The following is a 26,457-nucleotide window of genomic DNA, read 5'->3' as shown; positions in this document are numbered from 1 at the left end:
CAGGCGGGCTGTCAGTTTTGAGGGAAGCAACTACACTGCACATCGTATAACAGCAAAAGCTTAAACCGCCAGAACTGGAGAGCACCATGGCCCTGCGTGCCGACCACTGTGCCAAATGCTCTACCTGCATGAGCTCAACCCTCGTGACACCCCCTGTGAGGCAGGGGTTATTGTCACCTATGATTCGTGTGAGAAAGCCAAGGCACAAACGACCTGAGGAACAAGTCCTAGGTAGACAGGGAAAGAAACAAGATTTCCACCCGGGAAGCCTGGATCCGGAGCCCACGCTCCAAACTACTCCACACCCCCCCTCAAATGCCTCTGCCCCCTCCAAGGACCCAGCCCAGTGCTGACCCCTCCACATGTACCCGAATCAAAGCAATTATCAAAGAGATTACAAATCGTGCTGCAAAGTAAAGGTTTGTGCCTTGCAAAGCACAAGGTACAAACAGAGACAGTAGGTCAAGCCTACTCCTAAGAAAAGTAGTGAGTGAAGGCTAGGCCCCCTCAGAGCAAGGCAGTGGGCAGTTGCTGGGCAAAACCACCCCTTGGGCCAGGGACACCAGACGGAGCCAGATAGAGAAAATCCCATGAGTAAACGCAGTTCACTTTGCCCTTGGGATGAATCCGGCATGTTTAAGGACCCCGTCATTTCAAAGCTTCTGCCACTTCTTTGCGTTGCTGAGGGTGGAAATAAAAGGAGTTGGGTTTCTTTTTTTCGTTTAAGAAAACACAGTGGGATGTTTCCTTGACTTTCCAGAAGCCGACCTTAGTGCCAAGAGAGAAGCAAAAAAATCTCAGTAAGAAAATAACAGCAATTTGGGGTTTAGAAGCTGGCAGTGAGAAAAGAGAAGGTTCTACCCAGAAGGGAGGGGAAAGCCAAGAACACAGGAGCGTCAGGGAGATGAGAGGCTGCGGCTGGGGGAACGCAGCGCAGGACTCTTTCCCACGATGAGGCACGGCTGACGACTGTCTCGATAACATTTCTGTGCTGTGGCGTGCCCCCCATGCTCCTGCACGACCCCCACCCTTCACTGACGCCTGCCCCCATCCTGGCCTTGCGCTGGCAGCGCTCTGACGGAGAGACAGAATGGGGGCAGCGCTCAGCATGGCTCCGAGTCTCTGCAGCCAAGGGGGCCAGGGCAGAGGCGCAGCTGTGGAAGAGCAGGCTGTCGGGCGGCCGACCGAGGCGAGGGACCTCAGCCCCACCAGAGACCCTTCTGAAACATTAGATTGAGCTCTGGACTCTCCTGCGTGTGGACATGGGGCCCGTGTAGAGAAAAGGGACAGGCACATTTGGGCTTCTGTGGAACACTCCAACCGCTTTTGCTATTATGAAATGTAACAGGGAGCCATTTGGGTTTTGGGTGGGCCTTGCTTCCCCCCGATGAAACGTCCAGAAAGGATCCCCAGTCATGGGCTGAGCAGGCCTCAGGTGGACTTCCCCACTCAGCTCTGAGCCCTCTGTCATTTTCCCACAGTCCTCTCAGGGCTGAGCCGAGGTCCCAGACTCAGCCGTTCACCAAGGCCTCTCTGCCCTGTAAGACGAGCCAGAGGGCTCTTGTCTCCATTTTCCAACACAGAAAACAACTTACACTAGGCATACAGTAAGAAAGTGAGAGCTGACATGTGAACCCAGGACCAGCTGCCTCCAAAGCCTGTGTTCCAACCACCACGTCATGCTCCTGCCCCCATACCAGTCTACTTTTCTGCCCTTCCCCTGGGCCACGTGCTCCAGGGGTGGAGGACTTTCCCCGCTCTGCTCGCCCCAACGGCCAGCACTGAGGTGGGCCCTGAGGATCCACTCCAGCCTCGGAAAATGGCAACCCACTGCACTGAACTCTGAGCATCCCAGTGGCTGGGACCTCAGCTGCTGAGTTTCCAAAACTGGGCACCTGGGTCAGCAGGGCGGATGGACCGCCCAAGAATCAGCTAGACATTTCCAGGCCATCTTGAGAGACCAGAGCAGGCCAGGAAGACACACCATGGGCGGGATGCTGGCCGCCTGGGAGGCAGAAACACAAAGAGCCACAAAGTCAGTGGGCGGCAGAGGCAGGAAGAGGCCACAATGGGCCCTGGCTGACCGGAGATGTCCCAATTGTTAGCGCCAGCTCTCCGCCTGTTCCCATCACACTGCTGCGCAGCCCGCTGTGGCCTGGGGACAGCCGGACAGGAGGAGGGCAGGCGCGGTTTAAGCAGCCACCCTCCTGAAAGGAGCCCTGGGCAAGGAGGGCACTCCCGGCCCCCAAGCTGGGGCAGTATTTCTGGTCTCCTTCCAGTCGTTCATTCATTCACCCAACAAACATTTCTTGAGCGCCCACGGTGTTCTGGGCCCTGAGACAGACCCTGGAAGACAGGGTCGCGTGAGGAGCTCCTTGGTCCCTGGGTGGGGCAGAGTCTCCCGGGCCAGGAACAACTCTCACCAGTCCCAGCCCCCAGGAAAGGCTGAGCATGTTCCTCGTTTACCATCTCTTTTGCCCCAAATTGAACTCTTCACACATGTTGAAACAAAAAACCTAGCAGCATGAACAATGTTAATCAGAGACCATTCAGCCAGCAGAAACTCCAGCTGAGCCCCAAATGCATCTCTTAAAAGCCTCACTCAGGCCTTTGCTGGCCGCAGTGGGTCTCTGGGGGCACAAGGGAGGCGGGCAGGAAATCGGGCATGGACCGAGGAGAAGGGGTCAGCGGAGTTCTGCAAACCCTAGGACCCACAGGGCTGTCTCAGGGGAGAGGGGTGCTGGGGAGGAGACGAGGGCTCCACCAATGCCTGGAAAGAAATCTAAGCAATGGAATGTGCACCGTGAGTGCTCAATGTTACTGAACCATTTCCTTCGCTCCCCGCTCACGGGCTCCCTGGAGAGCCATATTCACTGTGTTTGCTCACTGACACTGCTGGGGAAGGGCAGGCAATTTGTCTGCACCAAACCACCTGCCCAGCAGGGTCCGTACAGGCATGCGCACACACACATCCCCCTCCCATGCCAACCCCACGGGCTCTAATAGCATGGTTGTCGCTCGTAAGGAGCGCTGGCCTTGGCCACCTGCAGCTTGCCATCTGCAGGGAGAGGATGTGGTCTCCGGCCCGAGGAAGCCATGCCTGCACGAGACTGTAGCTTGCAGGCGCTCAGCATCTGGGAAGTATCTCTGCAACACCTCAAGGCCCCACAGCACCTACCAAGGCCATCCACCACCCAGCGGAGGATGGAGCTCACCCTGCCTCTAACTTCAAAACCTTGGGTCTGGGGCGCTGGGAGGGGAAGATACAACCAATTTCCGGTCAGGCTCTGCTCCCCCGAGGGGTGGAGACTGGACATATGGGCACTGTCTGGTTTCTCACGGCTACCTCAGGGTCTGTCTGGGACATCCGGGCTGGGAGGGAACACACAGGACTGTCCCAAGAAGGCCAGAAGAGGGAAAAATCCGGCTGGAGTCACATAGCATGTCAGCAGCAAAGCTGAGCCCAGACCCCAAACTCCCAGGTGCTACCCTGGGCTCTTCCACTGCCCTTGCCACTCTCATCCCAACCCCTCCCCAAAGCACAGCCAGTCTGAGCCCCCTTCTTTGCCCTCCCTCCTTTTATCAGAGGATGATCACTACCCTCCAATAAGAGTCCAGTTCTGATGTCAAACACCCCAGGTTACCAAGCACTGCCCGATGTACTCCTCACAGCTCAGTGGGTCCCAGACTGTCTGAGCCGGTGATGGGCAGGTGCACAGAGGAAGAGTGTACAGTGTGTGTGTGTGTGTGTGTGTGTGTGTGTGTGTGCGCGCGCGCGTGCGTGTGTACACACATGCATGCCTGTGGTGGGAAGGACTCGACAACGGGCACGTAGGGGAAGCTGGTTAGCAGGAAGGAGGAAAAGGGCAGAGCAGCAGGAAACCAAGGGCAGTAGCTCTCACCTGCCCTCCTCCCACGGGAGCTCCCTGCAACTCCAGGCACGGCTTGTTCTGAGAGCTGCTCCTCACCACTGACCTTGGTCCGGATGGTGGGGGCGGGTGGGGGGGTGCCCCGAGGGAGGGGCCGGCCTCTGAGGGAGGTACCTTGCTTTTCCCCCTCAGTGGGCAGGGGAAAGTCAGAGGCAGAGAAGAAGTTGTAAGTGACTTCCTGTGGGGTGGCGAAAGTGGAGGTTCTCACACTGCCTGGTATCTGAGGGGGAGGCCAGCAGGCGCTGAGCACACAGGTCAGGTCTGCAAACAGGCAGGAAGTTTTCCTGGAGCAAAACCCGTCAAAACAGAATTCTTTTGCTGGGTAATATTTTCCTCCCGGCCCCTGTCACCCATGCTCAAACAGGTCTGTTGTTGTTTTCATAATCTGGGAGAGGAAATCAAGCCCCTTTCGGCGGAGACCTCAGGCGCCAAACCAAACCGCTCAGCAGATACTCCCAGCTGGCTTTCCGTTCCAGAGCGGAGGAGGGCACGATGGAAAGTTTGGGGTAGAGGGCCACTCCATGCTCCCGCGTGCTCCCGCTCCAGCCCCCAGCCACACGCACTCCAGCTTCCTGGGGCTCGGGCCAAAGCACTAAATTAACCGAGTGGAGAAGGGGCAGTGGTCTCTTGTGCCGGATATGTGGTGAGCGTGGCGGCAACGAGCACTTACTGGGCACCTGGTGTGGGTCAAGTACTTTGCATACATGACCTAATTTAATCTTCACAACAGCCTTCTGGGACACTATGGTATCCCACACTCACACATGCGGAGCCAGGCTCCGAGAGGGTAAGTAACTTGCCCGAGGCCATACAGGTAGCCAGGGGCAGGCCTGAGATCTGAACACAGGTCTAGGTCCGAAGCTCTCCCCACCTCACTCCACATCCTCCCTAAACACCTCCAGAACAGAAACCTCCCAGCAAAGGTTGGGGTGTGCAGGCAGGCTTGCCAGCCTACAACGGAATACCAGTGTCAGAGCCCGCAGCCCAGGGGCAGGACCTGACCACACATGCTCAGGTGCCCCCAGACAGCTGACAGCTTAGCACCAGAGGGGCCGGACGCAAACTGAGCACCCAGGCTGCCAGGAGCAGTGAACTCAGAACACTGTGGGTGGGGGCCCAGGACAACCTTGGGCACAACAAGCTTACCTTCCTGCAGCTTCACGCTCTGGAGGTAGAGGGGGTTCCTCAGGACGTTGCAGCGGCCCGGCTCGTCTTCCTTGGTGAAGAGCAGCAGGTCCGAATAGGCAAACAGTGTCACCTGCATCAGGCGAGAGCAAACAGAATGGGCTCTTCAGCTGTCCCAGAGGCCGGGAGCCACAACCTCACCAAAGGTCCAGGAAAGGAGTCCTCGTCATCTTAGGCAGCACCTGGGGCGGACTCAGTGTGGCCTCAGCCAAGGGCAGAGACCTGCCCTGGAGGAAAGAACAACCTTTTGCCCTATAGTTTTCGACAGCTCCTCTCCTCACAGGAGGAAAAACTAAACCACACAAAAAGGACCCTCACCCTCCATGGCAGGTGGCCCCCCTGCAAGCTCTGCACAGCCTGACACCTTGCAGGCGCACATTGCTGGCCAAAAGCCCTGGAATCTCCTTGGCTCGGAGCCACGCTTGAGCTGCAGGATGTCCCACATCTGCTTGTACTGTCCTCTCACCATCTGGCTGAAAGAGCACTGGACTTGGGCTCAGAAGTCCCGAGGCTCTATCCCCCTAAGGAGCCATGAAATCTTGGTTAAGTCTCCCAAGTTTCCTCATCTGTACAACCAGGGAGAGCCCCTGCCCGGCTCTCTCACGGCCCCTTTCACAAGCCCCAGACAAGCATCCTGCAACGTGCGCCACTGTTACCAAACTGTTGCGGTAACTTCAACGGCAGCGATGCGCGACCAGTTTAAGAAGCCCGTTACTTACGCTCCAACACAGGCACGTGCATAACTTTTATCTCTTTTATGCACTCGCTGCTCCAAAAATAAAGGAGAAAGCTATTCTTAGACATTCTAGGTAAACCAACAGGCATGCTCAGCATATTTTTGTGCTGCAAAAATTGACTTGACTCTAATGCCACTAAAGATTACACTGTGCTTTGTAAATTCTGTAGTGGCCTTTAGTCAGGAGCAATAAAATCCAAGTTTAGATTCTCCGAAGAAAACAAAATATGATTAATTATGTGAACTTCCTTTTGAGGTGTCAAAACTGCTACTCCGTCTCTTCCGAAGTGAGAAGAGTCAGCCGGCAGGGGTTGGCAGGCACCCCTGAGGGCCGCGGCGAGTGTGTGTGTGGATCGTCGCTGAAGTTTAAAAAGCCGGTATGTTGACATTTAGGGATCAGGCTGTTGCAGATGACCTAACAAGGCTACCGCTGAGATCGCCCTACAGAAATACTCCCAAGGCTGTATGAATGTGAACCTATATGGATGTTCTCAGCAATACTTTTGCTTAAAAAAAGTACCCACGCAGATGTGGAAGAGCAAAAGGACTCAAATACATGGTGACAGAAGGTGATCGGACTTTGGGTGGTGAGCACACAATGTACAATGTACATAATCTTATAACCAGTGTCACCCCAATAAATTTAATTTTTTTAAATAAAGTACATAAACTAATGAATGGTGGTGGGGATGAAGTAAAAAAAATAGAATAAAATAAACAAGGGCAAAAAAACCATAAATGCCTAAAGTCAAAATAGTGCAATGTGCAAAAATATTGACAGCATAATCCAATTTTGTGAAATGAAACTATAACTCTGCCTATATTTAACATTTTTTAAATGTCCAAGATATCATGCTCTTCACTCTGGGGAATGGATTTTCTTTCATACATATCTGCTTAATTTGAATTATTTTGCAATGATAATCTGTTACTTTTGAAATTTAAAGAAGCATATCAATATTTTCCAAAGGACCCCTTGGCTTCTTGAGCACAGCAGAGACACAGGGGTGTGAGGGAATCTGGCCAGAGAAACAACAGGAGGCGTCGTCCGTGGGCAAGAGGCTCTCAGAGGCTCTGGCTCCTCTGATGGGGCCAAACATGAGGGCTCTGGAACCCTGGGCTGGGAGGGACCCTGGTGATGATGCCATCCAACCCCCTTCCCACCACAGCCCTGGCCCGCACAGCACAACAAGAGCCTCCGTCTGTTGAGCACTTATTTCCTGCTCTGTGGACCCTCACTTGTAAATAACACCATTGCCCTCAGTTATACAGAGGGGGGCCCTGCAGTTCAGAGAGGTTAAGTGACCTGTCTAAGATAACACAGCTGAGGACCGTTGCCCAGGTAGGGCTGACCCCAAAGCGGTCACAGTACAGAGAGGCAGCAATATATTCAATACCTAGAGTTGTCCTATCCCTGAATGTGAAAGCATCCAAGCAGGGACCAGAAAAGAGGAGCAAAGGAGACAAAAAAATAAATAAAGTTAAGGGAGGGGAAGAAAATGAACTGAGAGTTCAGAAGGATTTGAGGGGCTCCTTGTCTGAGGCGAGGTCTTCAAACAGTGAAAAGGGGAAGGCTCTACACTCACCCAACACAGGCAAACCCTCAGTCTCCCCGGCCCACCCTAAGGGAAGCCTGGCGGGCCTCCGTGGGCCCACTGGGAAGCTGGCAGGGGAAGCGCTGGAGAAGTGAGGAGCCTATAAAGTCAAAAAACGGCCCAGGCCCAGAAAGGACCGGGCAGATGCTAAGCGCCCAGGGGCAAGGTGCAAAAAGCCCCAGGCTGCTGCTCTGGCCCTGATTCCCACAGCTGGAAATGTGGTCTAGACAGGAAGTGATTAAAGCATGAACGAAGAATTTCCCCAAAGTCGGGTCATGGAAAGGACAGAGCTGGCACACAGGGCGAATGGCAAGTGTGCCAGGGGAGGCAGGTGGGCCCCGCTGCCACCTCACCAGCATCTCTCCAGTGGGAGCCCCGGCGGCCCACGGTGGAGTGAAGCCCACCTCCATGGCCCTGTTACCTGCTGCCCGCCAAGGGTTTTCTCCACACTTGCTCCAAGGACACATCTGTTTTCCCAAAGGGTCAAGGATTGAGGAGTTGCTGGGTTAGGGAATCCTTGCAACTGGGAGGGTCACCTCTCCCAAGTAGCCCTAACCAAGCTTCCTCCAGGAATCTGGCCTAAGGGCAGGGTTTGCAGAAAAGACCTTGGGGCCTTAGTTAATGGTAAACTCAGTGAGTCAGTCTGTAAAGTGAGGGTGTGTCTGTTTTGGGCCCCGCAGTATTCCTGGAAGCGCTAGCACAGGGCCCAGCCACACTGTAGATGCTGGGTACCTGTGGTTGGAATGTATAAATCAGGCTGCTCCATTATGCTCATTTGACCCCAGGGCACATTAACGAAGTCCGTGACTTCCAGGAGGGGGTGTGATGAGGGCAGTTCATGGTGTGGGCCTGGATCTGCTCACAGACTTCAGCAAACTCACGCTCAGAGCAGAGACTAAGAACCACGGGGGAACGTTCCCGGAATAAAGATCCCTGTTGAGTGTAAGGGAAAACCTTCCACAGTTAGCACTCTCTGTTAACAAAACCTGTGTTTGGAGGGATGGCCTCTGCAGGCGCACTAGCACGTGCTGGAAAACCACCAGCTGGGAGTTACGGGGAAGCGATCAGAAGGAACGTCCCCTGAAGACGAAGCAACGCTGCGGTTCTGCAGACTTACGCAAGCCCCTCTCGTGCTGGTTTATATTTCGGGCCTGAACTGAGATGTTCGTATATGCTTCCCAGCATAGTTTAAGAAACACACATATATTTATTTTTACTTGTCTTCACATCACTTCCTTCGATGTTCAAAGGGGGTCCACTTAGTTCTGAGGCTCCAGAGACCCACGAGCAAAGAGTTCTGGGCCAGACTGTAATCTGGTGTTGGCTTCAGCTTGTGTTTGCAAGTTTGTTTTGAAACAAACAGGCCAGAGGCAGCATGGGATCATGGGAAGCACCGCTGAGCCTGAGTTCCCAGTGCTAATCCTGGCTCCACCCCTGGTGAGCCTAGAGCCCCTCAGGTCCCAGTTAATCTCGCTGGCGCCTCAGTTTCCCCATCTATACAGTGGGGACAGTTGTGCCTCTCCTGGGGGTGTGGAGATCTGGTACATGAAACACACCTGCAGCTCAGAGTGTGCAGACTTGATGGTGAGTGGACAAACGAAAGGGCAAATTTAGACGTGTGCATGTATTTCAGGGTGGCTGCCATTTCTAAGTGCCTTCTCCGGAATCTCGTGAATGTACAGCCCCACCTCACTTTCCCTGTTGGCCACCTGACTTAGCTCCACCACACGCTCATTCACCAAGCACAGTTCCAAGTGACTTCTTATTTCTAACATTCAAATCCCCCTCAATAGATAAAGTTTTACTCCCATCAAGGCAACTCAGAAGACAGGCCAAGGTCCTTAAGAAAGTTCCCCAGGAAGAGGTCTGGAGCTGGAGTGAGCAATACCGGGGAGGTAGCAATAATGAGCATGCAGTCTCCCCAGGGAGCTCCTTTGAAAGAGATGATGCTCATTGGAACATATGAGTTCTGGTCTGCTTGTTCAAAAAAACAAAACAGAAGCAGCCTCCTGCTCTAGCCACAATTACACATAAGGTCCCAGAAGATCCGCTGCCCCAAATACACACACACACTGCTCAGATGAGACACAACTGAGGAAGAAGAAGTCATGAGTGAGCCAGCAGCAGAGCAGCAGCTGGGTATTATGCTTCCCACCTTCAGGTTTCCTGATACTTCCACACCATCCCAAGCTGTCCCTCGACCCAGCCAGCCAGAGTGCCAGTGCTGAGTCAGGGCCCGATCTGCAGCAAGCCCCTTACCCTCTCTTCAGGGCCCTCAGGGCCTTGAAGATCCCAGGGCTCCAGCTTCTGTGCCCAAGTAGGTTTACACTCACGGGACTGAGCTGGAACCTGGCCAGCTCTGGGGATTGGGGAATTGGGGAATTTGGGGTCAGATTTCCTGGGTCAGACATCAGCAGGGGCCAGCTCCCCCAAAGAGGCATGATCTCCACACCCTTTAGCGGGCTAAGCTAAAGCCCAGGAGAAATCACAGACTTATCCCCTTAGAGGAGGACCTGGGTTAATACAGACCCACAAAACCTGCATAACTGATGCTCCTCTAAAAATTCTCTTTGGCTAACGGCTTTCATCTTCTCACCTACCAAGTCATTCATCACAGCTGGGAGGAACGGCCACCTCTTCTGCTCCTTAGAGGACGTTAGAACAAACAATGGGATGTCTTTAGGGGCTGGAAAAACTTTCTGACCATCAAAGATGGACTAAATAGCTTTGAGAGGTAGTGAGTTCCATGTTGTTGGAAATGTACAAGAACAAGCGGGGTCCCCATGTGGTAAGGAGGGCATGGAGGGGGATGGAAGCCTTTCCAGGTTTTCTCTACCCTGAGATCGTACAATTCAAAGACCAGCAGGAAGAGGGAAGAGTTGGGGGCCCGGAGGATGGCCCAGGAAGCCCACCAGGACAGCCCACCTGGGAACGCGTGTGCACCAGCCTTACCTCGGCAGCCTTGTTCCTCCCCTCGTACAGCAGCAGCTCCTCTGACAGCAGCAGGGTCCGGGCAGGGTTACAGAGATCTAACGGCTGAAATCAAAGTGGGGAGTTCAAAGAGGCCTGATGGAGGTGACTGGGGGTGGCGGGGAGAGACGGCTCGACAAAGCCTGACACAGAAAAGTCTGCCAGCCTTCCTCTCACCCCAAAAACCCACACACCCCCTCATACACAGATGGAAACAGAAAGACAGACGCTCTGGTCCTGGGCGGAACTGTTACTGCCACCTTCACCACCAGCCCTCACCGCGAGAGCTATACGCTCCGGCAGGAAGTCCAACCACGTGCTGCAGCCCTCCCCGCCCCCCGCTCCTCCACCACACTGGGCTCCTGGGACTTCCCAGGCCCATACCCCACGTCCTGTTCGTGCCTCATGGGATGGTCCCTGCTGTTAGGTCCAGGCTCTCAGGACATGTCTGGAGAAGGCTCAGGATACCAAACTCAGCCAGATTGGATCACTTGAGAGCACCTTCAAAGCCAGACCTTACATTCATGACACTCTGAAGGTAACTGACTCCTTCTCAGACCTCAGTTCCCAGGGACCAATTCTTACCCAAACTTCTTATGCTACCCCACCGCCCTGCCCCATACCTGCCCACCCCAGAGGAAGCTCCCTAAGCTCTGGACTCCCCAGCAGGGCTTATCCTCATGAATGCGTATTTATGACACAGCTTCCAGGCACCTGACACCAAGCAAGGTGCTGGAGGAGAGAGACAGAAACAAATGTAACAACCCACAACAACCTGGATGGGCCTTACAAATAATGGGAAACAAAGGAAGTAGGGCTCAAAGAATACATGTGGTATGGTTTCATTAAAAAACATTCAAAAGCCCTGGCTGGTGTAGCTCAGTGGATTGAGCGCGGGCTGCAAACCAAAGCATCACAGGGTTCGATTCCCAATCAGGGCACATGCCTGGGTTGCAGGCCACGGCCCCCAGCAACTGCACATTGATGTTTCTCTCTCTCTCTTTCTCCCTCCCTTCCCTCTCTAAAAAATGAATAAATAAAATCTTTTTTAAAAATTAAATTAAATTAAATTTAAAAAAAAACAACAACAACAATAAGCCCTGCCCTGCCCTGACCAGTGTGGCTCAATTGGTTAGGGATCGCCCTGCAAAGCGAAAGGTTGCCAGTTGATTCCTGGTCAGGCACATGCCAGGGTTGCAGGTTCTGTCCCTGGGTGGGGCGTCCCCAGATAGGGCACTCGAGGTGCAACCAATCAATGTTTCTCCCTCCCATCAACATTTCTCTCCCTCTCACTCTCCTTCCCTTCCCCTCTCTCTAAAAATAAATAAATAAGACCTTTAAAAAACATTCAGAAAGAGGCCAAACCAAATATATTATTTAGGAAAGCCCACATAGATGGTGAAACTAAAGAAAAGAAAGGAAGTGACTGTCATAACGTCAGGCTGGTGGGCACATCCGCCGGGGAGGACATTCCGATCAAGAAGTGATAGACACCCGGGCTCCGGAGCGGCGGCGAGGGCCTGCTCCTCAACCGTAGTGCGCATCCACTTACAGTTGCTTGTCAAACCGCACAGGTAAGTGTTGTGCCATTTTTTTTTTGGTTTACATATTTTACAATTAAAAATTCTTTACAACTTTTTCAAAACTCATTTTGTTTTTGTAAAAATGTAAAAACAAAAAACAAAAAATAACCCCTGTAAGTGCCAACCAAGACTGTGGGGCTACCTCCCAAGAAAGAGAAGAGACCGAGAGAAAGGCAAAGGGGGAGAGCACTACTGCAGGAGTCGTCCGGGGGAGGCAGGCCACCTGCCGGAGGAGCAGGGCGCCCTAGAACGTGTGTCCAAGCGCCACTAGACAGTGCCAGGCCTGGAGTCGGGTGCCAGAGGACAAGAGAAGGAAGCAATCGTTAGAGATGAAGCCCAGGGGACACTGTCACCTCTGCGCTGCTGACGAGAGGCTAAACGAATCAAATCTTTATAGACAGCAATTTGTCAATATGTATAAAGAGCCTTTAAAATGTTTATGACCTATGACTCAGTCATTTTGCTTCTAGGAATCTCTTCCAAGGAAAATAATCAGAGAGGCAATTCATGCACAGGGATTCTCATGGCAGAGTTACTTACAACCGCAAAAGAAGTTAGACACACGAGTGTCTGAATAGAGAAATGGTTAAATAAACGTGGTACATGCACATAATAGAAGAGGACGCAACCACCACAAAACACAGACTCAAAGAGTATTTAATGATGTGATAAATGTTCATGCAATTTTCCCTTAAAAAGAGCAACAGTATATAAACATACAAGACTTGTTTGGGTTTTGGGGTTTTTTTTTTTAAATGTGTATATGCACACAGAAAAGATACGTAAATGCTCACACTGGCTCTATCTGCATGGTGAAATAAAGAAAGGTTTGGAAAAGGGGAGGGGAAAGCAGGAGAAGGGAGACCTGAGTGAATCTCAGGCCACCAGTTACTACTGACCAGGGAGGTTTGCTTAGACCAAGGAGACCAGACAAGAGGCCAGACTTCAGGCCTCTGCCTCGGTCATTGCCACGCAACGAACCACTGGAGGAGCCAGGAAGCAGAAGCCTCAGCGCACAGACCCTGTGACCATACAACAAGCAACTGCAGAGTGTCCGGCCTGTCCCCAGAGAAAGGGGAGGCTGGAGGGAAGCGGGAAAGAACCCTTTTGTTGCTGAGCTCCCAGCCCCTGCTCTCCCGTTCCCCCTCCTGGAGACCTGTGCTCCGTCAGTATAACCCCCAGAATCCTGAGCACCTGAAGCTATTTGTCTTTCCCTAAAGGGAGCCCCCAGTCCTGGAATGAGGCCCTGAGTCCTGGGTGAAGGATCCTCCTCCTCTTTCTCATCTCCTCCAGAGCGGGTCCTTGGGGCCAGCCCCAGCTCACCTGGACAAAGACAGGGAACACCAGGACCTTGGGAGCCAGGGTGACATAGGTGCCATAGCTTGAGTGTGGGGTGTGTGGCCTCATGCCCGAGCAGTTCTGGTAGTTCGCGTGGCCCTTCATGGTCTGCACCGTCTTCATCAGCCGAGACTTCTTCCCCAGGCCTGTGTAGGACTTCCCTTTGCTGGGACTCCCTGATTCTGGAGAACAGAGACAGGAGACCGTGAAGCACTTCCATTCCCCCTGCAAAGGTAATCCCTCCTAGAAAAAGGAACAGTCTCAGTCAACAGCCATTTGCTGGGAGCATCTGCTATACGCCAGGCCCTATGCGAGGTGCTCAGACTATAGGGAGGCCTCGGAAGGGCCTTGAACCTCAGGGAAGTCCCTCATACTCTTCGAGAGATAAGGACACATAAATAAGCAACTGCACAGCTAGGATGGTGCTGGGAACCGCTGACTCTGATGGAGGGTGCAGACTCCATCTGGTGATCCAGGGTCTGAATCGAACCCATCGGCTTGGCTGCATACTTACAAAAATCAGGAAATCTCTCCCATTTGATAAACCAGAAGGCCTGCTGTCACTGGGCCCCACAGTCCCACCCAGAACAATCACCTGGGGCAGAGCCGTGACCGTCTAGGTGCCACAGCACGTGCTCTCTGCTCTTCACCATCCCCACCACTCCCTGCACACACCCAGCGCCGCTCACCCACGCCGTGGCCTCCCATGTCCCATAAACGAAGGGCCTGGAGATCCAGTCTCTGCAGTGGCAGCAGAGACAGTGGGCTTTCCCAGGGTGCATCAGGGTCTGACCTTCATTGGCCAAGGGAGCTTGGGCAGCTGGGCTCACTTAAGTCAGTGCAGGGTGAGGCGCAGCACCTGCTTCTCCAGCTGTCATGGAAGAGCGCCAGCAAGAAGCCAGATGGCTGTGCCCACACTCCACTCCTCTGCTTGCTAGCTTGGTGACCTTTGGCAGCTCGCTTCCCCCTCAGACTCTTGCCTGCCTCAACTGGAAGAGTACCAAGCCCACTGGGCTGCCGGGAGGACTAAATGAGATGTTCCAAGGAAAGCCCCTAGAACAGCGCCTGAGACCTGTAAGAGTACAGTTAAAGTTGGCTGCTAACTTAGGACGGTGCTCATGGTTGGAATTCCTCCACGTGGAGAGCAAATTAATCCGGTGCTCCAGGGACTCTGGGAAGCCTAGGCCTTATCACAGCTGTGATGTCCTCCCGGCTTCACCACTAACTCACACACTATTCCAATCAGAAAAAGGAGAGCAAGAGCCCGTGGGAGACACCCGCCCCCGGGAGAGAGCGCAGAAGGCCCTTAAAGAGGGGACGCTGCTGGACACACACCCTCACACTGAACAGGGGTGGCATACAGGACTTGATCACGTCCCGTCCAATGGGCAGAGTAGCTAAAAAGTTGAGGATTCTTGGATGCAAGCAGGTAGGAGGCACACTCTGGAGTGGTCAGGCTCCACGGACCCCCAGCCCCTCCAAGGGTTCCTGCCACCAGGAGGGCAGCTGGCCAGCCTTCCCTGACCTGCATGTCCCTGGGCCAAGGACTCCACCTGCTCCCCCGCAGTCCTGGAAGCCAGGGAGTAAACAGGTGTCCCGACCCCAGATACGTCTCGGGGAAGCTCCCCACCAACGTGAGGCCCACGACCTTAGAGGAAAAACTCAGCTCAGAAGGTTTCACACTTGCTTCCTACGCCCACCTCACACCTCGTCTCACCAAGCGACATGAGAAAAACAAGTCGACACCCCCCATCCCACAAGTGACCACCTATCCCAGCCTCTCTTGGGGCAGCACTCAAATCATAATCACTGAAACCACTTCCTGCCTTTTCAGGAGGCACTGAGAGAAAAGAAGAGAGCACCGGAGTCCAGGACGGGGCTGGGAGTGTAGCAGGGTAGAGAGAATCTTGCACAAATGCAGCCACACGTCTTGTCTGAGCTGGCCCTGACATCAGCCCGGCCGCTTTGCTGGAAGAACCCATCCCTTACCAGACCTACCAGGGGATCACTTTGTATGTTATACAAAAGTCTAACACCTGAAACTAAAACAATATGGAATGTCAACTGTACCTGAAAATTTTAAAAAATTGTGAAAAAGAACCCATCCTGTACTCTGAGTCGGACAGGACACCCGCGCTGAGCGCTGCTTCCCCAGAGCCTGGCTGTGCAGCCCCGAGCGGGTTCCTTCGCCCTCTCGGCCAGCGGTGCCTCTGCTGTGCTGCCCGTCCCAGGGCCAGTGTGGGGGCACACACACGGGAGGCAGGAGGGGAGGGCCCGGTGAACGGTGCCAGAATGTGAGCGCACAAGTGGTCACTACACACCCTGAGCCACAAATAATCCACCCATCAGGGCCACCATTAGGGCAGGACTGCCGGGCCTCAACCAAGCTGTGACTGGGGTCACAGGGCAGCCTGGAGCTGGGCAGCCTAATCTCACACAGGCGGGCCTGGCCCGGAGGAGGACAGACCGCACAGGACTGAGAAGCAGGGAGTGAGGCAAAACAGAACAAAGTTAGAGAAAGGTGCCTTTGCTGATGCCAAAATCTGGGTGCTGCACCCCCCAGTCTCAGACATTTAAAAGAATGCCTTCCTGCCCTGGCCGGGTGGTCCAGCTAGCTGGAGCATCGTCCTGTACACCAAAGGGCTGCAGGTTCGATTCCCAGTCTGGGCATGTATGGAAGGCAACCAATCGATGTTTCTCTCCCATCAATGTTTCTCTCTCTCTCTCAAATCAATAAACATATCTTCAGGTAAGGATTTGAAATTCATTTTTAAAAAATAAAGTGAAATGAAAATAAAAAGAGGGCATCTCCTCTCTCCGCTCCTCTAGCTGCCCAGGGCTGTCCCAGCACCTTTGCCCGGGGCTGGAGAGCCGTGAATGGGCCATTTGACACACACCTCTGCCTTCCGGTGGGGAAGCTCTGCGCAGCTCTGTTTTGTAGACAAGGGTGCTGAGGCCCGGGTGGCTGAGTGACCTGCCCAAGGTCATTTGGCCAGTAAATGGTAGGTGGCAGGAGCAACCCAGCTCGTACGGCTGTCGCACCCTGGAGCCCCATCTCCACATGCCCCTGGGGAACGTGTGGCAAGTGGGCCTAGCTCTCCAGAGCTGGTTTTCTGAAGTCTCTTTTTAGAAATCAATCCAGACTGCAACCCACATGAGCTCTGTGAAGGCGAACTACTTGACTCCCCTCCCGCTGCCTCTTACGGTCTCTGCTCCAACCCCCTTTGTCCCCTCTTTTTGCTCCAACCCCCTTTGTCCCCTCTTTTTGCTCCAACACCTGCTTCACTGACCAAACACAGTCATTATGCAGCTTTGCTCTGGCTTCTGAGCCAGCCCTGGCTGTCATCCCGCCCCAGCAGTGGCAAATCTGAGGCTGGCCGTCTTCACAGAGCAGGGGACAATGCCGAGGGTACCCGAGGCCCAGGGAATGTGCCGAACACAGGCAGGCGGGCACCCCGGGCCCCAGAGGGCCCCAGACACCATTCACCTCGGGATGGCTCAATCCTCCCTCCCGAAAGGAGGCCAGGCAGCCCAGCCAGAGGAGGGGACAGAAGCCGGTGCCCTGGAGACGGCCTTAGCCTCTGGAGGCCCCTGCGTGTGTTTGAAGGAAGCTTTGTGCCCTGGATTCCACCCCTTCCTCTGAGCCCCAGGGCCTGGAGCTAGGAAGACTTGATCCCTGGTAAAGAGCAAAGATGTTCTTGGATATGAAAAGGGTTTTTATGATGAAGGAAGGCCAAGTTCTTCACACAATGCACTCAGAAAGTTACTGTCATTATTAACATCATCATCATTGCCTTACTAAGCTGTGTGTCCCTCTCCCCACAGCGTAGGTGGCGCTGCCCTTCTCAGGTCACTAAGCAGTGTGTTCTCAGAGGGGAACTAAAACGTGGACGCAGGGCAGGAAGACAGCAGGGAGACTCAGAGGCATCTCTCAGGCCGAGAGGGGTCCGATTCCCAACCACTAGCCGCCCCCCGCCCCAGGAGACACGCCCGTCCAGCTCCCTTATTCCATGGCCAGTCTGCGAACCCTTAAAGGCAACCAGAGTCACTGTCCCTCCGTCGGCTGAGTAACAGAGACCCCACAGCGTACCTGCTCGCTGCCACACATCTAGCACTGCACAAGGAAATGAGCCAGCCCAGGCACTGCCCTTAATGAAGTCACCATTCAGCAGTGGCATCTCCACTGTGACCTAATGTACCAATTAAAAGCTTTTAAAGCTCAATGTGGAATCACTCTCAGAGTCCTCTCCAGAAGGAATGCAGATTCATTTTGGACAGAACAGGCCCGAAGGCCCCACCCTGGAGAGGATGGAGCTGTCTTCCATCAGCAGCACCGAGCCTGATGGGAGCCCTTTCCCCCGAAAAGACACAGGCATTCCTCCAGACCCCTGCTCTGAGCAAGCATCACCTTCACACTACTGACAGGGGTGGCAAGGACACAAGCGCAAGTGGCTGGGAGAAGGCCACTCCCGAGGAAGGAGGTCAAAGGGCATTCTGCAGGCACTAGAGGAAGGGCTCTAGCATATCCCAGGTAGGCACCATGAACCGCCTAGCAAGGGGGGTCTCCAGCAGGCACATAGGGGGTCTGAAGGAATGCCCAGCCAGCTCCAGCATCAAGACTGATATCTCAGGCTTCCTAAGAGAGGGATTTGGTTTTGAGCCAAGCTTCTCTCTCTGGCTCTTAAAAAATAGGGCCAGGGTTTGAAGGCCAAAGAAGGAGAATCACTCAAACAGCAGAGACGCCTGTGCATTTCAAAGACGACTACTCTCTGTGGAGCATGTCCTGGTAGACAGGCTGCTACCCACAACCACTGTCTTTAACCCTCCCACAGCCCTCTGAGGCGGGAACTGTCAGCCCCATTTTACAGATAAAGAGACTGAGGCTTAGTGAGGGGACAAGAGTCGCTCAAGACCTCCCAGCTCCAAACTCCACGCCTCCTTCCACGCAGACCGTGCCACCTGTAATACCCAGCGTATACTGGCTGCTTGGTAAAACTGGATGACTCGCAGTTGAACGGCTGCATCCTAAACGCCATCTCTTAGATGCTCTGCAAGACCCCCTCTCTTCCTCCGGAGGCAGGCTCTGAGGCAGGAGGACACGGGGGTCTGGTGAGGGGGGAAACAGACAGTCTGTGTCAACACGCAGGGGCACCTTGACTCTGTTGAGGAGGCCCCCAGCCTCGGGGGAGGACCTCGCAGCTGACCTCACTGTCTCTCGGGGGCTCTGAGGGCACGGCAGCAGAGGCCCGACTCACCTTCGGGGATGGCGTCCTCCTGGTACACAGGCCGCAGCAGCTGCAAGGCAAAGACAGGAGACCCGCCTCAGCCCCAGGAACGGGGTGGGACAACCCGGCAGGCCGCTGGTGCCCGCTCGGGGATGGAAAGGGAGCACTCGGGGCTCAAGGGGACACAGAGGTCCTACTACCAAGCTGAGAGGGGGCTTGGAAGGAACCCAGAACCCAGAATCCTCCAGAATATTAGAGTGGGACAAGGCTACAGCTGTTAATGAGTCTAATCCGTGGCCAAGTCCCCAACTTCCTTGAGGGCAGCTTGCTCCAAAGAGTGTTCCATGAACACTGGCACTGCGGCATGCCGACCGCCCTGCCACAAAGGGTGCACCAGCGGGGGAGTCTGGAAAGTGCCGAGTTAAATGAGGTCGAACTACCATGTCCACATCAGGACGCCCTCAGAGCCTCAAATAGGCTAATATGCTCCAGATATTTCTCAAACCTATTTGACCTCAGAACACTATTTTCCCCGGAGCATCTCAAGGCATTAATGTCTAGGGGCATGCACTCTACCATCATCCCACCATGCCACCATGCAGTGTCTGCTTTTATACCTCTGGTGACAGGGGACTCGCCACCTACCACGCACAGCAGCCCCTTCCATTGGGGAAAAGTGCAGACCGGCACAAAGCTCTCCTTTCTTTTGGGGTGCAGCCTTCTACTTTGTGACACCCCTGGTTCTGGACCTGCTCTCTCTGCCCAGGACAGCCCTGCAGCAGCGGGGTTAGCACACACCCCACCTCCTTGCTCAGCACTCCCAGCCCCTTGCAGGCTCCTCCCCACACAATTCCGAGTCCTTTCCTGGCCTCACACAGGGACCCATGCCCTTCACCTTCCCCGAACCAGCTGTCCATACCTGGCTCCCAGGGTTCAGCGGGGCCAGGATGATGTAGTTGGGGTCGGTGGGGGCAGTGGCACGGGACAGTGCAGGCAGGGTGTGCTGGCCCCCGCGCTTGGCCACCTCGGTGTAGCGCTCCCAGCCTCCGAGCAGCAGCCCGTCTGAGCTGTCACATACCAGGTGGCAGCTGTGGCGCTGCTCAGGCCGTGCCTGGGCCCCATGAGTGCAGTTCTTCTCCCGCTTGTTTGGGGGTGACAAGAGGTCGTGCGCTGACTTGCAGGACGCCCGCCGCAGGACCCCACCATCGGGTCCTGGCTTGACTTGGGGGACCATGCGCCAAACGAGCAGGATGATCTCACTGGGGCAGCTCCTGGGAGGGGCATGAATCACAGAGAGAAGTTGAGTCTGGGGGGCACCATAATCGGCCAGGGTGGGGGCCTGCAGGGGCAAGGGTGGGGGAAGGAGAGAAGCCCCTAATGTCAGGGCAGGAAGGAAAAGAGACCATGCAAAGCACAGACAGCACAGCGGCCCCTTAGGACAGGTCTAATTGACCGACAGCAGCCAAGAAGGATGCTGAGGCCAAGGTCATATTAAGCAAGTAGCAAACTCAATTAGTGACGTCTGTTGTGGGCAAAGTATCAGCAAGGAGGAGCAAGTATATACCACCTACGGGCGACCTCTCAGCCAGTCATTCTAGAAGCAAACCTGCAATGGGCCATGAGGGGTCTACCCCAGCAGGTCAAAATGTAGAAGACCCAAACATTTTAAAGAACAACTTTTTAAATTGTGCAACTGACCCATTTGCAACATCTACACACCCTTTAAAAACAGTGGGCTGAGCTGTGAGGTAGCAGAAATAATTAGCTGAAGTAGAAAGCCACCCCCTGGAGCTGCCTCAGGAACCACAGGGCTGGTTTGAGAGCTTCTTCCCTGTGGTTCGCTGAGAGCCTGAACCTTCCATTTGCAGGCTCAGAACCTGATTCCCTGAGGGGCAAAGTGAATTGCTAACAGCTGGGCAAAGCCGGGCTGGGTGAGGCCACAGGTCAGGGGAGGGGAGGTGTGCCGTCAGCCTGGGCGCCTGGGGCCGCCCGCCCTGCCCCTCTCACCGGATCTCGTGGGCCAGCTCCACGCATTTCCAATGCTCCACGGGCCTCTCGTTCAGCTGCAGCACCGTGTCCAGCTGCTGCAGCCCTGCTCTCTCTGCCGGGCCCCCTTCAGGGACAAAGACAAGACACTCAAGGGCACCTCCAACCCACACCCCCCTCAGAGGACCCGGGGTCCTCTGCTTCCCCAGCAAACTAGGACGAGGACTGCCCCTCTGTGTTTCTTCATCCAGGAAGTGAGGGGCAGACACTGGTGGCTCCCAGGGACCTTAAAGGAACACATTCTTCACCTGTTCACACTTCCAGCAAGCCCCCCGCCCCCCGGACCTCCCCAGACCTCCCACCCCACTGGGAACCCTTCCTGCAGCCAGGCTCTCACTGCACTCACTCACTCCTTCTGCAAGGTTCACTGAGCGCCAGCCTCAGTGCCCGTCGCCCAGGTCACCCAGCCCTGGATCCTCCTCCGAGGATGCTCATTGTGACCAGGAGAAACCTTTTCTTTGTGAAAAACAGGGAGGGAATGCCTATGTGTAAGTGCTAATCAAGCAGCTTGGAATAGGATAAAATACCCATTCCAAACAGAGTTCAGAAATGACTCATTTTCCCATGCAGCCATTATTGAACATACAGATTTAGTTCCTGTTTGAAATGCTTGGGAAACAAAATACAAAAATGTATTTTCGTTTTGATAAAAACAAAAAAAAAGGAGAGTGGGTATATTTTCATAAACTTCGGTTTTATCTGTGGTCACTTAAAAATATTATTCTTCTCGTTCCGAAAAACCAGAACACACTTTGCTCCCCTTCGGGGCCCCCCGACAGTTCTCAGGTCTCGTCTGCAGCGCCCACACGCAGGGCGGCGCCAGTGGGGTTGGCATCGCCCGAGACACTCACCGGAATCCACGGCCTGGACTCGGACCGGAGAGTCACAGCAGATGGTGAAGCCAAAGCCGTCCTTCCCCCTCGGGATGGTGATCTAGGACACAGCCCGGCCCAGTTACTCCCAGACACCCATCGGAGGCCGGGAAGCCCACAGGCCCCACCCCAAAGCCACCCTCCTCTCCAAGGGAACTGGAGCCAAAAAGGAGGCCAGCCGCCCCCCACCATCCCTGTCTCAGCCTGGGCATCTTGGCCACTGGGTTGTGGGCCAAGCGGGACAGCTGGGAGCTCCGGAGGCAAACCCAGGCCGAAGCGGGAGGCCAGGTGGAAAGAGCCTTGGATGGGCAAACCTCGCCTTCCTCAGCCCTAGCTGACATGTGGCCCTCTTCCGAAGGGCCCTCTGCACCTGCACATGTCCACCTGGCCTGTGACCCACTGCCCGTTTGGTCCCTTCCTCCTTTCCCCCAGGGCTCACGGAGCACTGCCCTGGGGCTGGCCCTGTGCTGGGGGCTCAGAAACAAAGCCCGCCTGGTTGCTGGCCTCCCAGAGGACAGGCGTGGGAAGACAGGGGCATGTACATTCACAACCCCAAGTCAAAGGCCATGGGGCAAGTGCTGGGGTTCTCAGGGCAGTCCATCACCAGAACCTCAAGGTATCTAGTGAGGGCTCTCGTTGAGGGGCAGGTGAGGACATAGGCCTCCCTGCTGAACCTGAACTTGCCACTGCCCTCGCTTGTGCCTGCTGAGACCATGTGTAACCCCTACTTTCAGAAGCCCCCTGAAAGGGCCACGCCATCTGGATGGTCTTCACAACACAGTTATTGAGTTCCTGGTGCACACCAGGCTCTGCTGCAGTAGGGGAGGAAGCAGGAGGCCTTGGTCTCTGGCTGGCAGAGAGGCACGAGTGTACACAGATCTCTCCAAAACAAAGCAGGACATGACACGCATTATAGCAAAACACACGGAGACTGTGTTGGGAACGGTCCTCTGTGTTTGGTTTTGTGCACCGCAGAAACCCGGCGAGTGCTCAGTTAATGAGGACAGCCCAGCCGCATCCCACTGGCAGTGGGAAGCTGTGGGGGTGTGGTGCAGTCTGCGGCTCGGTTCAGTACCGTCTCACTGCGTTCCCCTCTGTGCATCCCCAATAAGGCACCGGGCAGCACGCACAAGGCCTGGCTGGCCTGGCTCGCCCGAAAAGCAATTCCAAGCTGCGGGAGCAGGTGTATGAAAGCAACAGACCTGAGGGAGCAAGAGTCAGAAAAGGGGTTCAGTGGGGTCCCAGGAGACTCCCTGAAAGTGGATGTGGAGTGGGCCCTGGGGAGGCACAGGGAGTGTCCCAGGCAGGCTGGGAAAGAAGCCAGCTCAGCAAGGCTGGAAAAGGTCAAGGGCAGCCCTCTTGTCAGGGGATTGTATCTCTTCCTCGAGAGGTTGTCCCTTCAAGGCTAGGTGCCTGGCATTCACCTGCCAGCTGTCCGAAAGGCCAGGCGTGAGGAAGGGGAGGGCCAGGGCCCCAGGGTGACCAAGGCCCTTGGAAGCTGCCAGGAGGCCTCTGAGCCTCCGCTTCCCACCAGCCCTGGGCCTGGATTCAAAGCAAGTTTGTAAAACAGGAAATCTGACAGACAAGGGGACGGGGGAGGGGGCAGGAAAATACCCTGTTCCCATAAGAATTCTGGGAAAACACACAGCTAAGACAGGAAGAGAAAAAAATGGAAAGAAAGAAAGAACAACAAACCCTGGAGTGAGTGCGGAAGCACAGGCCGGGGCCGAGGGAAGCTGTCAGGAGCCCGGGGCCGCTCCACACGACCAGCAGCGGTTTAGGGCCCTGGGGACTCACCCGCGACCCAAGCAGAAGCTGGGATTCCGAAGTCCGGCCAGCACTCCCTCAGTCCTGCCCCACAAGAGCCACAGCCCCTCGGGCCTCGGTGCAGGCTCTGGAAACAGGACCTAGCACCCACGGGCTCAGAGCTAACAGTTTGAGGACTGGCCTCAGAGATGAACCATGTGATCCAGCAAAACAGCCTCCCATACGCACATCTTGGTCCCCTTGTCCAGGGGGCACAGTGGGCAGGAGCCCCTTCTGCCTTCCTGGGCACCAGCCTAAGAAGAACCAGCCAGGACAACAGTCCAAACCAGCTCCCCAGCTGGGGGTGGGGAAGGTGGGGAAGAGGAGAGGTGGGGAAGAGGAGAGGTGGGGAAGAGGAGAGAGCAAAGGGGTGGGACCAAGTGAGGAAAACAGAGTTACTCTCTGGCCGTCAGTCCTGCACACGGGCCGGTGAGAAGAAAGGGCCCCGAGAGCCCGACTACCAATGAGTGGAAGGCAAGGCTAGTTTATCTGGTGCGCCCGTGTGGAAGAGAGACAAACTGGCGCCTGAAGGGAGCGAGTGGCGCTCCGGGCTCCCAGCTCTCAGCCCTCCTCTGGGACCTCAGACCACAGCAGGGTCAGGAGGTGAGGGGAGCACCGCTGCCCTGACTCCAGGACCTTGGTGGCTCCTGGCAGAGGCTGCCCTTCCTGGGGGTGGTCCTTGCTTTTTCCTGTCCCGGGCAGGAACTGCCACTGCTCCCGAATCTCACCCAGGCCAACACCTCCCTTCTGCTCTCCTGCCTGGTTTCTGGTCTCTTCTGTGTCTAGACTTCCATCTCCAGTGGCCGCTATTTATCGCACGCCTCCTGTAGGTGCATACCAGCTGCTATGCCAGGCACTGCGCACACAGCATCCCACTTCTTCTCCCAGCATCACCCCTGGACATCGTCATCATCCCTTTCCAGTGGCAGGGAGACTGGGGCTCAGGGGGGAAGAGCGACGCGCTCCAGAGCCAGAGCTGAAGAAGGGCAGGGCTGGATTTGAGCCCAGGTCTGGCAAAAAGCTGATGCTCTCAACACGGCACGGGTTACTAGTGTTGTCTTGAACTTGAGCTCCAGAGCCCCAGGCCCAGCCCACACTCATGCTGGCACCATTCTGACTGCAATGGGCCCCAGTCTGCTGGCCCATAGTCCCAAGTGACCTCGGACTCCTTGACCTCCCGTCCAGGGCCCACTCAGCCTCACCACGCCGCCACCCAGATGCTCGTGTGGCTGGCGCTGCTCTGCCTGGCTCCAGGAGGACGGGAGGGCAGGGTGGGGTCATGCAGGGCTGGGCTGTGCAAGGCGGGAGGACTGAAGGGAGAACATGTGGGTCCCCTGGCTGGGAGGCCACCGTGCAGGAGGCCCCTCCTGGCATGTCCTTCAGACCCAAGGCTGCCTGTCCGAAGGAGCCAAGAACCACCCTCCAGCCTGGTCACTAAAACACACAGTGGGACTTTTCTATATGTATTCAACCAGAACCATCCCTTAGCTCCTTTCCAGCTGAGACAGCCCCCAAATCTGGGCAGCCCTTGCCTTCATCCTCACTGACCTCGTGGCTTTTTACAAGAAAAAACATCCAACCAAGTTCCAGAAGAGGCTCAGTGGGATCGTCACCCCCACTCCGCCCTACATCCTGAGACTGGGGGCCGAGAGGCCAGACCCTCCAGTGAGATTGGGCTCCAGGGCCAGAGGACTCTGGGTCTGCCTCAAGGTGTCCCTGGGGAGGAAAAGCCGGTGTGCATATCCATGGGTGACCACGTTCATGGAAAACTATACGTGCGTACATATACACAGAAAACATCCTGTCTCACCTGCAAGCACACACCGACACAGGCAGAAACACTCACACAACCACACACACACAATGCAGAACAGGCACTGCTGGGCCATGGGAAGCAGGGAAAGTTAGCAAAGATACAAAGTTAGCAAAAAAAAAAACACAAAACCCAGCTGCTCAGCAACCTCACCATTTCTATTCTCGGGCTTGGGATGCTTTTTTAACCCACGCTCCCACAACATAAAAATAACAGAAAATCGATAAATAATCCCACGAGGGACACCACCCGGCCAGTGGTTAGGACCACGCGGAGCGGGGCCTCATCTGGCCCTGGAGCGGGGCAGCGGTTCCAGCCCCTGCCTCTGTCCTCCCCCTGAATGAGAATGAACCTGTGGAGCGCAGGAGGGGACAAGGAAGGCCTTGTGGGGAGAGAAGTCCTGCTAGGGCAAGCCCCCAATCCTGACCCCCCCAAGGACACGACACCCCAGGCAGCCTCCCGAAGGGCCAAGCACCCACCTGGCGGTAGCGGCGCTCCGAGCACACCTTGCAGAGCCCATGGAAGCGGTTCATGGCTGCAGGTCCTGCCTCGGCGGCTGCCCCATGAAAACCCAGCTCTCCCCCCCAGCAGTGGGAGCCCACACTGCGCCCCGTCAGCCTGGCATGACCGCCCTGGGAAGCCCGCCCCGCAGAAGAATGGCAGGAAATCACCTCTCACCTCCCCAAGCCCTGTCTGTGCTGTGTGCCTCTGCACGATAAGCCCGAAGGCTTCCTGAAACCTCAGAATGACAAGGAAGAGGGAGAGTTTTATATTAAAATTCCTGTCAACTCGTTAGCATTCCCCGGGCCCAGCGGGAAGAGGGCGCCTTTGTTCTGGCTGCATTCTCCGCCATGGGCCACTTTGTGATTGCAGTGTTCTCACAAACACCCCTGGCCGCAGGAGAACCCAGGCAGAAAGCACGGCCCACTCTATAACAACGGTGCCTCCCCCTGCAAATCCCAGGCTCGCTGCAGCAGATCCAGGGGATCAACCCAGCCAAGAGTCGCAGCACGCCTTGGACGGCTGCACCCTCAGACGCCGCCTCACAACAGGGAACGTGAAACATTGGGAGTCTGGGGACCTGCCTGCCACTCAGCAGCTACTCAAAAGCCAGTTTCCTCACCAGGCGATCCAGCCTCCTCACTTTACCCAAGAAGAAGCCGGGGCCTAGAGTGGTCCAGGTCACACAGCCAGGTGGGATGGAGCTGGGATCAGAACCCTGTTCTTGTTCCCTGTCTTGTAGAGCAGTACCTGGTGAGCCCAGCCCCCCTTACACCCACCTGAGGGCCTGTGGGAAACCGCCCACCCACCCACACGCCCTTATCCTTGATGCCACAGTGTCCCTTCATCCAGCCCAGC

The 26,457-nt window shown here is 55.4% G+C and overlaps 1 protein-coding gene across 6 annotated transcripts in view; it reads right to left on the bottom strand.

The window, feature by feature from the left end:
* The window catches only part of RGS3 (regulator of G protein signaling 3), a 117,011-nt gene that overhangs the window by 60,050 nt on the left and 30,504 nt on the right, over positions 1 to 26,457 (bottom strand). For 3 of the 6 annotated variants that reach the window (XM_045840571.1, XM_045840567.1, XM_045840568.1), the window contains exons 9-15: positions 21,459 to 21,540; positions 20,569 to 20,674; positions 19,481 to 19,832; positions 18,592 to 18,631; positions 13,322 to 13,518; positions 10,398 to 10,481; positions 5,076 to 5,187 (exon numbers count right to left, since the gene is read on the bottom strand). In XM_045840571.1, the coding sequence (XP_045696527.1) occupies positions 5,076 to 5,187; positions 10,398 to 10,481; positions 13,322 to 13,518; positions 18,592 to 18,631; positions 19,481 to 19,832; positions 20,569 to 20,674; positions 21,459 to 21,540 (973 nt within the window). Of the gene's footprint in view, positions 1 to 5,075; positions 5,188 to 10,397; positions 10,482 to 13,321; positions 13,519 to 18,591; positions 18,632 to 19,480; positions 19,833 to 20,568; positions 20,675 to 21,458; positions 21,541 to 25,577; positions 25,783 to 26,457 lie in introns of those variants that run through there. The other 3 variants (XM_045840576.1, XM_045840569.1, XM_045840570.1) reach the window with 3 other exon arrangements.

The sequence above is a fragment of the Phyllostomus hastatus genome, unplaced genomic scaffold, assembly GCF_019186645.2.
Source record: "Phyllostomus hastatus isolate PE091 unplaced genomic scaffold, TTU_PhHast_1.1 phas_contig_34, whole genome shotgun sequence".
NCBI lineage: Eukaryota > Metazoa > Chordata > Mammalia > Chiroptera > Phyllostomidae > Phyllostomus > Phyllostomus hastatus.
This window is presented reverse-complemented; position numbering and strand designations above follow the sequence as displayed.